At 43.8% G+C, this 14031-nt stretch overlaps 1 protein-coding gene across 3 annotated transcripts in view; it reads right to left on the reverse strand.

Moving 5' to 3' along the window:
• The window catches only part of pdk3a (pyruvate dehydrogenase kinase, isozyme 3a), a 92235-nt gene that overhangs the window by 14425 nt on the left and 63779 nt on the right, over positions 1 to 14031 (reverse strand). For all 3 annotated transcript variants that reach the window (XM_070893373.1, XM_070893370.1, XM_070893372.1), the window contains 3 exons: positions 8264 to 8341; positions 7449 to 7525; positions 1340 to 1441 (listed from right to left, as the gene is read on the reverse strand). In XM_070893373.1, the coding sequence (XP_070749474.1) occupies positions 1340 to 1441; positions 7449 to 7525; positions 8264 to 8341 (257 nt within the window). The remainder of the gene's footprint in view (positions 1 to 1339; positions 1442 to 7448; positions 7526 to 8263; positions 8342 to 14031) is intronic.

The raw sequence follows: 14031 nt of genomic DNA on the forward strand, positions 1-14031 counted from the left end.
TTTCATACATTTTAACTCTATCCAACAGGAAGATTCGATTCTCTAAATCAGTGGAATCTGTGCCCATTTGCTGGCCTAGGTAGTCTTGGGGGAGTTATAGACCCAGATCTGTGCTGGCATCTCTGACATGAGCAAGGTCATGGAGAAATGGTCATCTGCATAGCAGTGTGTATTTGAACAAGTGGTAACTCCACCAGCATGTACAGTGTAGATCTCAGTTCAATAGGTCATAGGCAAAGCTGAACCATTGCTCATGAATGCTCCTACTACTGCTACAGAAACTTTAAGGTCCAAAGTACATTCTTATCTGGCTTCAGCTTGCTCAGGCAACAGTTACAGACAATGATAATGGAATATTTACAAGAGCTCATAAATGTTCACTGTTCTGTATCATGCAAATGGGTGGACCTACAAAAGCACTGCCTCTGAAAGTCATAAGCCAGAGACCCTAGCACATGAGACCAATGACACTGATGCAGATGCATCAAGTGTAGTCTCAGATGAAGATGCATCAGGGGTTAGTCTCAAATACAGTTACTGAGCCTCTCATATGCTTACAATTCAACAGCTAATTCTGGTGCTATCCACTAGTGCTATTCTTTGAACTAGTGAACCACATATTTGCAATATTCATTTACAAACAGCACTGAAAAGTTCACAAAACACAGGCAAACACACCAGCAAAATACAATAAACATGTACATCACTAACACTGCAGAATTAAATAATATTAATTCACTTTTACTATGCCTTGCAGTCGGTCACATTTTATTGTGAAGATCATCAACTGCCCAAAAAGCAGACAAGTGACTCTGGAGAGGTTTCCTTTGGACACTTGGAAGGCACTTGTGGCATTAAAGTTGAGGGCAATGAAAATCTTGTCTTCCACTGGTATTCCATTGCAGGTCTTCATGGATCAAGGTGACACACTTCAATTACCACCTCCCAGGTGAGCCTGAGCTCCCTGCTGCAATTATACCCTGCCAACTACTCCCCCACCCCCAGCTGGGCCAATTTCAAAATCTTACTGCTCATTAACAGCAGGTCTGAATTGAACTTTGAACTGACTGTCAAGATGTCGATTGCTGCCTAAGTTCATCAGTATGACCGTAACAATGCCTTCATAAGCAAAATAAACCAGACTTTTAGTTTTTGTCAAGGTCTTCAAAACAGCATTAAAGATAAATAGTCCCTTTAGTACTTTCTACCAACATACCATCACTCTTTACTTGGGTCTACTTTTTTTGGCAAGATTAATGAGAAGAACAAAATACAGCCCTTAATGTTTGATATATTGGTGAAAAAAGTCAAAAAGGTAATAACATTGTGCTGTACTAACCTTAATAGACAAATCTTCCTTCCCCAATGTGACCAAAGCTTTGATAGGAGGGTAACCTTCTTTTCTTCCTTCATAAAGTTCCACAGTAGCTCTCATTGAATTCTGTGATAAATAGAAGTTCATACATCTATATGATTAAAGTTCAGGATAAATTCATTGATCATGCATCCCAGCAGGTAGCCACATCTAAATGATGTGCAAGTCCCAAAGAGGACAATGTCAAGTTTCAAGGTTTTGTGATCAGTTTTTTATAGAAATGCTTTTTGGGGGTGGGAGCAACATTTGAGAGTTGTGTTTTAAAGTAAAGTGTATTCACATAAGTGAAAAAAATAGGCACCGAGTTGAAAGGTTGTTAAAATACTAATAAGCCAAGTAGTGAAGTTATTTTCTTACAAACTGTAAATAATAAGTAATTTATTCGCCTGTCTCAGCAATCAATAAACAACTCACACCACTGTGCTGAGAGATCCATGATCATCAGCATTTGGCAGGGTTGTATAGTGTAGGTCCTCCTTTCAAGATATGAACATGGGTAGATGAAAAGAAAGACATGGGCACTCCCCTAGGAAACTGAATGGGCAAGCTTTTGCCAGGCTTAAATGGAGAATGCAGTATGGTAGTTAGGAGATACTTTGTTTAAGAGCAACTAGGGATGGGCAATAAATGCCGGCCTTGCTTGCGATGCACATATCATTGTTCTCTTTAAGCTGTGCGACTGCACAGTGCTCCAGGGAACCTGTGCAGCCGACTTTTCAATACAGAAACCACGGATGCATGGTATTTTGAATGGCCCACACAGTCTCTTAAATGGGCCGCACGGCACCAAACAAAATTAGAAGGAACAATGGCCCATGCCCCAAGATTGAATTTTTCCCTCACCAGTGGATCAAGCAAGATGTAGGAAAGTACAGTAATTAATTATTTTTCTATTAGAATCATAGATTGGTTACAGCAAAGGAGGCCATTCCACCAGTTCAACCTGTGCCGGCTCTCTGCAAGAGCAATTCAGCTAGTCCCACTCATAGAATCATAGAAGTTTACAGCATAGAAGGAGTCCATTTCAGCCTATCGTGTCCATGCTGGCCAACAAGAGGCTATTCAGCCGAATCCCACTTTCCAGCTCTAGGTCCGTAAACCTGCAGGTTATGGCATTTTAGGTGCACATCCAAGTACTTTTTAAAATGTGGTGAGGGTTTCTGCCTCTACCACCCTTTCAGGCAGTGAGTTCCAGACCCCTACAACCCTCTCTGCGTGAAGAAATCTCCCCTCAAATCCCCTCTAAACCTTTTACCAATGACTTTAAATTTATGTCCCCTGGTTGTTGACCCCTCTGCTATGGGAAATAGGCCCTTTCTATCTACTATATCTAGGCCCCTCATAATTTTATACACCTCAATGGGATCTCCCCTCAGCTTCCTCTGTTCCAATGAAAACAAATCCAGCCTATCCAATCTGTCCTCATAGCTTAGATATTACAACATCCTCGTAAATCTCCTCTTGCCAGTGCAATCATGTCTTTCCTGTAATGCGGTGACCAGAACTGACGCAGTACTCTAGCTGTGGCCTAACCAGTGTTTTATACAGTTCAAACAAACCCCCCCTGCTCTTGTATTCTATGCAATATGAACACTCCCCTATCCTTTCCCTGTAACCCTGCAATTTTCTTTCATTCAGGTACTTATCCCATTCCCTTTTTAAAACCACGATTGAGTCTGCCTCCACCGCCCTTTCTGGCAGGACATTCAGGATCCCAACCACCCGCTGCATAAAAATGTTTTTCCTCATGTCGCCTTTGGTTCTTTTGCCAATCACCTTAAATCTGTGTCCTCTCGTTCTCGACCCTGCTGCCAATGGGAACAGTTTCTCTCCATCTATTTTGTCTAGACCCCTCATGATTTTAACATCTCTATCAAATCTCCTCTCAATCTTCTCTGCTCTAAGGAAAATAACCATAGCTTCTCTAGTCTATCCAAGTAACTGAAGTCCCTCATCACTGGAATCATTCTCGTAAATCTTTTCTGCACCCTCTCCAAGGCCTTCACATCCTGTCCAGGTGCGGTGCCCAGAATTGGACACAACACTCCAGTTGAGGCCAAACCAGAACTTCTTTGCTTTTGTACTCTATGCCTCTATTTATCAAGCCCAAAATCTGGTATGCTTTATTAACCGCTTTCTCAACCTGCCCTGCCACCTTCAACGATTTGTACACATATACCTCCAGGTCTCATTGTTTATCCACCCCCTTTAGGATTGTACCCTTAGTTTATATTGCCTCTCTTCATTCTTCTGACCAAAATGTATCACTTTGCACTTTTCTGCGTTAAATTTCATCTGCCATGTGTCCATCCATTTCACCAGCCTGTCTACGTCTTCTTGAAGTCCATCACTATCCTCTTCACTACAATTCCAATTTTTGTGACACCTGCAAATTTTGACATGATGCCCAAGTCCAAGTCAGTAATATGTATCACGGAAAGCAGTGGTCCTAGTACCGACCCCCGGGGACCACTGTATACCTTCCTCCAGTCTGAAAAACAACCATTCACCACTACTCTTGATTTCCTGACACTTTGCCAATTTCGTATCCATGCTGCCACTATCCCTTTTATTTCCTATGCTTCAAACTTGCTGGCAAGCTTATTATGTGGTACTTTATCAAATGCCATTTGGAAGTCCATGTACACTACATCAACTGCTTGGCCACATCAACCTTCTGCTACCTCATGAAGACAAGTTGTAATGATTGAAGTGCTTCTGATCATAACTGTTGGTCTATATGCTCGCTTATTTTGAAATTAAGTAACAAGTCATATCTAGCTTTGTTTTGTCAGGCGTTTCCTTGGTCTGTCTTCAAAAGTTTGGAAAGCCACATAGGGGCATCTGCAAAAAACACATATCTAGTTCAAAACACATATCTAGTTCAGAACACAAGGGGATGGAATTATTACACCCCTGGGTTATGCTATCGGACAAGTATTTATTGAGCAGCGTGTGTTTACTCTAGCTTATAAGGGAAGTCGGAAAGTATCAAAAGATTCCAAGTTTGTAAAAGTTTAGGACAGTATTTCTTAACTGGAGAGAGTAATCAACCTCTGAAGTGAATACACAGAATGGTTAGTTGAGCCCATGGCACTAGTCTGAATAGGTTAACCAATTTAGTGGCTAAAAGTGAATGGAAATGAAAGCTATTCAAAATCAGTCAAAAGAGTGGTATCACTGCTATATATCTGACTCAACAGGGCAGTCAAAAAAGGGAAAAATGAATTCCAGATGTAATGTGTGTGAAATTTCATACTACATTGAAGAGTAACATCTTTCTATCTAATGGTGTGGAACTACCTGTGCATTTTCACCCAGCCATACATGTAATCGGTGCATAGGAATAATGGGTATGCACTCAAATTGGAAGAAAGTAACAAGTGGTGTCCCACAAGGACCTCTGCTGGGTTCTCGACTATTCATTGTATTCATGAATGACTTAGATAATACAACAGAGAGCCATATATTCAAGTTTGCCAATGACAAAGTAAGTAGTGTAGACAGGCGCATCAAATTACAAAGAGACATTGATCGATTGAGTGAGTGGGAAAAAGTGTGGCAGATGGATTTCAACGCAGGTAAATGGGAGGGCTTTCATCTTGGACCCAAAAAGGAACGTTGAGTATTTTTGAAATGGTGAAAAGCTAGGAACAGTGGAAGTCCAGAGATTTAGGGGTCCATGTACACAAATCACTAAAATATAGTCAGGTACAAAATAATTAAAAAGGCTAATGGACTATTAGTCTTTATAACTAGAGGGCTAGAATATGATGGGGAAAGATATATTGGCCTTGGAAGGAGTGTAGCGCAGCTTCACCAGAATGTTACCAGGGCATCAAGAGTTAAATTATGTGAAGTGATTTGGTTGAGGTTTTTAGGATTTTGGAAGGAGTTGATAAGGTAGATAGAGAGAAATGTCTTCCACTGGTGGGAGAGTCGAGGACAAGGGGACAATACCGTAAACACTTCTCCATGCAAAAGGGTGGTAGAAGTGTGGATCTCTCTCCCACAAAAAGCAGTAGATGCTAGCTCAATTAATAATTTTAAATCTGAGATCAAGAGATTATTGCTAGCCAAGAGTATTAAGGGATATGGAGCCAAGGCAGATGAATGGTGTTAGGATACAGGTCTGCCATAATCTCACTGAATGGCAGAGCAGACTCGAAGGACTGAATGGCCTAAAACAATTCGCATTCATAAAAAAATGGTACTGGAGAAATTAATGGGATTGAAAGCCGATAAATCCCCTGGACCTGATGGCCTACATCCTAGGGTTTTGAAAGAAGTGGCTATAGAAATAGTGGATGCATTGGTTGTCATCTTCCAAAACTCCATAGATTCTAGAACGGTTCCCACGGATTGGAAGGTAGCTAATGTAGCCCCGCTATTTAAGAAAGGAGGGAGAGAGAAAATGGGGAACTACAAGGCCAGTTAGCCTGACATCAGTAGTAGGGAAAATGCTAGAATCTATTATTAAGGACGTGGTAACAGGGCACTTCGAAAATAATAATAGGATTGGGCAGAGTCAACACGGATTTATGAAAGGGAAATCATGTTTGACAAATCTGTTTTTTGAGGTCGTAACCAGCAGAATAGATAAGGGGGTAAACCAGTGGATGTGGTATATTTGGATGTTCAGAAGGCTTTCGATAAGGTGCCACACAAGAGATTATTAAACAAAATTAGGGCTCATGGGATTGGGGGTAATATATGAGCATGGATTGAGGATTGGTTAATGGACAGAAAACAGAGAGTAGGAATAAACGGGTCATTTTTGGGTTGGCAGGCTGTAACTAGTGGGGTATCGCAAGGATTGGTGCTTGGGCCTCAGATATTCACAATGATTTGGATGAGGGGACCAAATGAATTATATCCAAGTTTGCTGATGATACAAAGCTAGGTGGGAATGTAAGTTGTGAGGAGGATACAAAGAGGCTTCAAGGGGATAAAGACAGGCTAAGTGAGTGGGCAAAAACATGGCAACTGGAATATAATGTCGAGAAATGTGAAGTTATCCACTTGGGTCGGAAAAACAGAAAAGCAGAATATTTTTAAATGGTGAGAGATTAGGAAATGTTGGTGTTCAGAGGGACCTGGTGTCCTTGTACACACTTCACTGAAAGTTAACATGCAGGTACAGCAAGTAATTAAGGAAGCAAATGTATGTTGGCCTTTATTACAAGAGGATTTGAGTAGAAGAGTAAAGACATCTTACTGCAATTATATAGGGCCCTGGTGAGATCACACCTGGAGTATTGTGTAGTTTTGGTCTCGTTGCAAAGGATTATACTTGCCATAGAGGGAGTGCAACGAAGGTTCACCAGACTGATTCCCGGGATGGGGGGAATTGTCCGATGAGGAGAGATTGAGTAGACTATGCCTATATTCTCTAGTTTAGAAGAATGAGAGGTGATCTCATTGAAACATATAAAATTCTTACAGGACTCGACAGGGTAGACGCAGGGAGGATGTTTCGCCTGGCTGCAGAGTCTAGAACCAGGGATCACAGTATCAGATTAAGGGGTCAGCCATTTAGGACTGAGATGAGGAGAAATGTTTTCACTCATGGAGAGTTGTGAATCTTTGGAATTCTCTACCCCAGAGGGCTGTGGAGACTCGGTTGTTGAGTACATTCAAGACAGAGAGCGATAGATTTTTGGACATTAAGGGAATCAAGGGATATGGGGATAGTGCAGGCAAGTGGAGTTGAGGTAGAAGATCAGCCATGATCTCATTGAATGGCAGAGCATGCTCGAGGGATCAAATAACTCCTAATTCCAATGTTCTTATTCCTGTTCCTGGACATGGTGTAAAAGATAGAGGAAACTCAGCAAATGTGTGTTATGCACATAATTATGCTACACCCAAATTTTCATTATCTAAGTTAACTCGAAATACCAATAATATCGGACTTAAAATTTGTGACAGGTTAGTGCTCCCAAGCATTCATCCAGGAAGATAGGTAACAGCACCACAATGGAAGTCCCTTAATCTTCAACAAATGCGAGCACATTTTGTTTTGCTACTTTCTTTAGTTATCATGCAAGTCCAACAAAAATTGTCAACTTACTTTAAACAGTTCGAACAACATATGGAAGAGATGCGAAGGTACATATACCACTTGTATAGGCTTTACAGGTGTTTTAGCTAAAATAAATACATAAATTCATTCATTAGTTATACTCTTCTTTTGCACACTTGTTGACAGTTATACAATATTTTAAACTCTACTACAAACATTTGGTTGTCAGATTGGGTGGCAACCATTCATTCAAACTCAATTGAGCTAATGAGCAAAGCACAATATATTATATGATTGTTCTGGAAAATATGGCTAATTAAGGCATTAAACATAAATCTTGTGGAAGAGCCGAAGTGGAGGAAGGCTAACAAGCAAACCCTATGTGGGGGAAATAAAGGGAGATTCATGCAGTCAATGCCACATGGCCAATACAGTTGCAATGAACTCAAAAAAGATGACTCCAGGTGCATGTTAGTCAGGCATCATGTAGAATAAGCCTCATTAGCCAAGTGAACATATGGTTGACAGATGCTACCATTGTGGTCACTGCTGGCTTGCAAAAAGGCGTAGTTAACTGACACTTCCAAAAGGTGGATCAGCATGTCCAAAGTAGCCCGACAATCAGTTGGTTGGCATTGTGGGTAATGGATCAGTATTCGTCCATTGAAAGATGGTGACATTTGTTATGTGTTGCAAGTTCATGTGAAGTAGGCAATGTTGACATCGCATGTAATAGAAATTCTATCTTTGTTTTTGCCATTCTTGTGGTATGTATTAAATAATCAATACATTGAAACTTTATCACAATTAATTGTTTATAAATGAATTTTAGAGTTAAAAAAAACGTTGAAGATTCCTTTTACCATTAAATTCATCAATCTCCAGCTCTGGGGATCCCATGTAGTACTGTTCACATAGCATCTTTGCAGTCTCATATGCATCTGCAAAAAAAATGAAAATCTTACATTAAAGCACACACCGTACAAAACTGTTTTTGGTGAAATACAAAACGGTAAAATGCAAGCCAAGGGTATCTGCTCAGTCTAGGAGTAAGTGTTCAGCTTGATGATGTTACTGTTGAGAGTACTCAGTTACCCAGAGGAACATGTGCAAGCTCTAACTTAACAAGGAACAAACAATAACTACTCAGGAGTACTTTTTTCCAGCTCTTCGGCCAACAACTATGGATATGACATTCAGTTATTCCTTATTTAGACAAGTTCAGGTAATGTAACAATTAACCTAGCCCTATATGTTGTCCTCTTCAGAACACTGGAAATGGGTTAAAATGTTTTCTTAATTTTATTTTGCTTTCAACCTCTGGTTTTACCAAATCAAGGTATGTATATCAGGAGAGGCCCATGGGCCAAATGCAGCCTGTGAGCTCTTGATCCTGCCTTCAAGGCTCCTGTTATTTCCATTCTTATTTGTGCTTCAAGCTCGCGGATTGGTAAAGTGGCCTTCCAGTTGGTGGATTTCAACTAATGAGAAAGCAGCCTTGGGTTAATCCTCCAAGCCCAGCCATTTTAAAGTGCTGAAACATTCTCTCCTGCTCCCATGCAGTTAGCGTTTACCCAAGTGAGTATCATCTGTGCAGCATTTTGAAGTCCTTTAATTTCTGTAGCAGAGCTTTGATGATGGCAAAGTCTGCCCAAAAAGCTTTTATTTCAATGGAAGGTGAGTGAGGAACTCCGGGTGGGGGGGGTGGGTTGAAATGGAACCTGTTAATATGACAAACAAATGAGAATTTCAGGTTTTATTTATTCTAATGCTTTTAAACCAAGAAAATAAAAACACACCATAGAATCACACTAAACACAGCCCTGTAGACAACCAAATCTGGAAAAGTTGTTGGACAGATGGTGTTTAACCAGAATTCTTAAAAGCTCTGGGACCCAAAGCGAAGAGATGGTTGACCACCTTCTTCTCCGAGGTACTAGCCACTGGTAAAATTCCATCTATTTGGAAGGAGACTAAAATAATTACCTTCCTGAAGCAGGGGCTTGTGAAGCCTCTAGCTCCCACCTGATCGCCTTACTTTGCACGTTATTAAAGTGCTGGAGGAGCTACTACTCCACAGACTAGCCCCCATCATTGAGCCAACCATCCCCAAAGAGCAAGCGGGCTTCCGGAGCTGCCATTACTGCTGCGACCAAGTGGTAGCTTTAACAATGCATATCGAAGCAGGTTTCCAGTGTCAGCTCAAGACCGCCATAGCACTCATGGACCTGTCAACAGCATATGATACAGTATTGAAGCTTGGACTGCTTTTCAAGCTCTCCACCATTTTACTGAGCAGAACAATGATCCATCTTCTCAACACCATGCTTAGCAACCGACACTTCCGTGTGTACACAGGCAGATATAGGATTTTGAACAACGGACTCCCACAGAGTTCTGTTCTGGCATCCATGTTATTCAACATTTACAGCGGTGACCCGCACGAAACAGAGTCCACAAGATCATATACGCTGATGACATTGCCTTGGCCACGCAAACCATGAATCTGTCCATCACCGAGGAGACCCTGATCAGTGATTTACAGAGGATGGAGGCTTACTTCTGCCGATGGTGACTTCGGCCAAACCCATAAAAGCCTCACCTCGACATTCCACATCAACACCCATCAAGCAAACCAAGCTTTGAAAGTCTCCCTTTGCAGGGCAGAGGTAAACCATGCCAAGAAAATCCTCGTATGTAGGAGTCACGCTTGATCGCACCCTTCCATACCGGGGACATCTTCAGAACCTTGGGAAAAACTAAAGAGTAGGATCAACTTGATTCATAAACTCGCTGGATCCACATGGGGAGCAGACGCTCAAACCCTTTGTATGGCAACACTCACCTTGGTGTACTCTACAGCGGAGTACTGCTCTCCGGCATGCTTATCAAGTCCGCATGTCAAACCCGTTGACATCGAGCTGAATTGTACTATGAGAATTATCACCGGTACGCTTTTATCGACACCAACACCTTGGTTGCCCATGCTTGCAAACATCGCACCATCATACCTACACCGCAAATATGCCGTCTCCAGAGAATTCAACCGCGACACTAGCAAAGACATGCTGATCCAGGCTGAATTGAACAGCCTACCACCAACCTGTCTCAAATCTAGGCGGCCATTTTGGACCGTTGCAGAAGCTCTTCAGCGATCTCCCCTCAGCCTTGATGACAAATGGTAAAATGCTTGGAAAAACTGTGACACACAGAATGGATTCCTCATAGAGGACCCCACAGTACAACTTCAAGATCAAAAAGTGGACAACCATCAAACGCCTCAGAACTGGTCATGGTAGATGCTGCCATCTTCTCCATAGTCAACACATCTTCACCGAGGCATACGAAAGCATGGGCCTTACGCTAAACATCAGTAAGACAAAGGTCCTCCACCAACCTGATCCAGCCACACAGCACTGCCCCCCCCCAGTTATCAAGATCCATGGAGTGGCCCTGGACAACGTAGACCACTTTCCATACCTCGGGAACCTATTATCAGCACGGGCATCGACGACGAGGTTCAACACCGCCTCCAGTGCGCCAGCGCAACCTTCGGCCATCTGAGGAAGAAAGTGTTTGAAGATCAGGCCCTCAAATCTGGCACCAAGCTTATGGTCGACAGGACTTTGGTCATACCTGTCCTCCTGTATGGCTCAGAGACATGGACCATATACAGCAGACACCTCAAATTGCTGGAGAAATACCACCAATGATGTCTCCGCAAAATCCTGCAAATCCCCTGGGAAGACAGACGCACCAACGTTAGTGTTCTTGTTCAGGCCAACGTCCCCAGCATCGAAGCACTGACCACACTCAACCAGCTCCGTTGGGCAGGCCACATTGTTCGCATGCCCGACACAAGACTCCCAAAGCAAGTGCTCTACTTGAAACTCCTACACGGCAAGCGAGCCCCAGGTGGGCAGAGGAAATGTTTCAAGGACACCCTCAAAACCTCCTTGATAAAGTGCAACATCCCCATCGACAACTGAGAGTCCCTAACCAAAGACCACCCTAAGTGGAGGAAGAGCATCCGGGAGGGCGCTGAGCACCTCGAGTCTCGTAGCCGAGAGCATGCAAAAAAAAAAAGCACAGGCAGCGGAAGGAGCGTGCGGCAAACCAGACTCCCCACCCACCAGTTCCTCTGACGACTGTCTGTCCCATCTGTGACAGAGACTGTAATTCCCGTACTGGACTGTTCAGTCACCTGAGAACAAATGAGCAGCTCAAAACTGGGCATCCGGAGGCGTTGTGGGCCATCAGCAGCAACAGAATTGTATTCCACCACAATCTGTAACCTCATGGCCTGGCATAGCCCTTACTCTACCACAACCATTAAGCCAGGGGACCAACCCTGGTTCAATGAAGAGTGTAGAAGAGCATGCCAGGAGCAGCACAAGGCATACCTGAAAATGAAGTGCCAATCTGGGGACGCTGCAACACAGGATTACATGTATGCTAAAAAGCAGAAGCATCTGCTATAGACAAGGCTAAGCAATCTCACAACCGATCAGATTAAAGCTCTGTAGTCTTGCCACATCCAGTCGTGAATGGTGGTCGACCATTAGACAACTAACGGGAGGCAGCGGCTCCATGAATATCCCCATCCTCAATGATGGCAGAGCCCAGCACGTTAGTGCTAAAGACAAGACTGAAGCATTTACAATCATCCTCAGGCAAACTACTGAGTGGATGATCCATATTGGCTTCCTCCTGAGGTCCCCACCATCACAGAAGCCAGTCTTCAGCCAATTCGATTCACTCCATGTGAGATGAAGGAACGGCTGAGCGCACTGGATAGGCCCCGATAACATCTGGGCTGTTGTGCTGAAGACTTGTGCTCCAGAACTAGCCACGACTTTAGCCAAGCTGTTCCAGTACAGCTACAACACTGGCATCTATCCAACAATGTGGAAAACCTCCCAGGTATCACCTGTCCACAAAAAAACAGGACAAATCCAATATGGCCAATTACTGCCGCATCAGTCTACTCTCAATTATCTACAAAGTGATGTAGGTGTCGTCAACAGTGCTATCAAGTAGCACTCACCAATAATCTGCTCACCGATGCCCAGATTGGGTTCTGCCAGGATCACTCTGCTCCAGACCTCACTACAGCCTTGGTCCAAACATGGACTGTCATGTATCCGACAGGGTTACTGTATGCACTATCACAAGGTGTGCCACCAGAGGGCACAGCAGTGGGAGACTTGAGGTTACCCGACAGGTGTGCCTGGCCTAGTTTAAAAGGCAGGCCACCATTTGTGATCCTCATTCTGGAGTTATCAATAAAGGACTAAGGTCACTACAGTTCAAGTACAACACATTGCCTCGTGGAGTCATTATCAGAGCATCCTCGGACACAACAATTGGAGACGAGATTACGGACCTTCATGCGAAAATGGCTACCCTTGGTACGTTGCAGTAGTTCGCCGATGGTGATGATTGGGATGCCTTTGTGGAAACGACCTGGCAGGTGACAACCCAGCCACACTGGCTGATAAGCGCAGAGCTATCCTGCTAACCAGTTGTGGGCCCACTGTCTATGGCCTCGTCAGGGACTTGCTGGCATCAGCGAAGACAATGACCAAGTCGTACGAGGAGCTCATAACACTGATCCATGAGCAACTCAAGCCCAAGCAGAGCATCCTCACAGCCAGACACCGATTCTACACCCACCGATGGCCCGAAGGCCAGGAAATTGCGAAATATGCTACAGACCTCAGGAGGCTGGGGGCGGCGTGATATTTCGGCAGCCACCTCACCGAAGCGCTGCGGGACATTTTTGTCATTGGAATCGGCCATGAGGGCCTTCTTCATAAGTTACTGTCTGCAGATACAACAGTCACACTGCAGAAGGCCATTTCTGTGAGCCAGGCATTCATGACCTCGACCTGCGGCTCTAGGCAGATCACTCATTCTCAGGGCTCAAACCTGGCAAGTACTGTGCACAGAGTGGCGCCTTTTAGAGGCTGGACTGTAGAACATGAACCTTCTCAAGGGAGAGAGAACAGCCCCCAGAGTTCTTTAATTCAGTGTCCGCCGAGGGGGGCTAGTCGAGTAGCTCCATGCTGGCACTGTGGAGGGAATCACAGGGCTCACCAGTGCAGTTTTCAAGACTATGTATGTAAAGGCTGCAGCACAAAAGGGCCACCTTCAGCGAATGTGTAAGAGAAATATGACTCACTGTGTTGATGAAGAGTCTGCAGATGGCCATGAATCCAGCGCGGATTATAAAATGATAGGCAGAGAGGCAGCTCAGCCCCACGATGAGATATATAGCATGTTTACCTGCACCACCGAGTGTTCCCCGTTGAGGATGGAAGTCGAGATAGATGGTGTTCCAGTCTTCATGGAAGTGGACACAGGGGCGAGCCAGTCATTAATGAATCAAGAAGCCTTTGAGAGGCTATGGAACAATCAAGCTGAACGACCCAAGTTGGTCCCTGTTCAGGCAAAGCTGTGCACCTACACCGATGAACTTATCCCAGTCGTTGGTAGTGCGGATGTAAAGGTACTCCATGATGGCACGATGCACAAGTTACCTCTGTGGATTGTTGCAGGTGATGGACCAATGCTACTCGGAAGAAGATGGATGGAGACGATCCATTGGAAGTGGGAAGACTTCACCCCA

The sequence above is a fragment of the Pristiophorus japonicus genome, chromosome 11, assembly GCF_044704955.1.
Source record: "Pristiophorus japonicus isolate sPriJap1 chromosome 11, sPriJap1.hap1, whole genome shotgun sequence".
In the NCBI taxonomy this organism is placed as follows: domain Eukaryota; kingdom Metazoa; phylum Chordata; class Chondrichthyes; family Pristiophoridae; genus Pristiophorus; species Pristiophorus japonicus.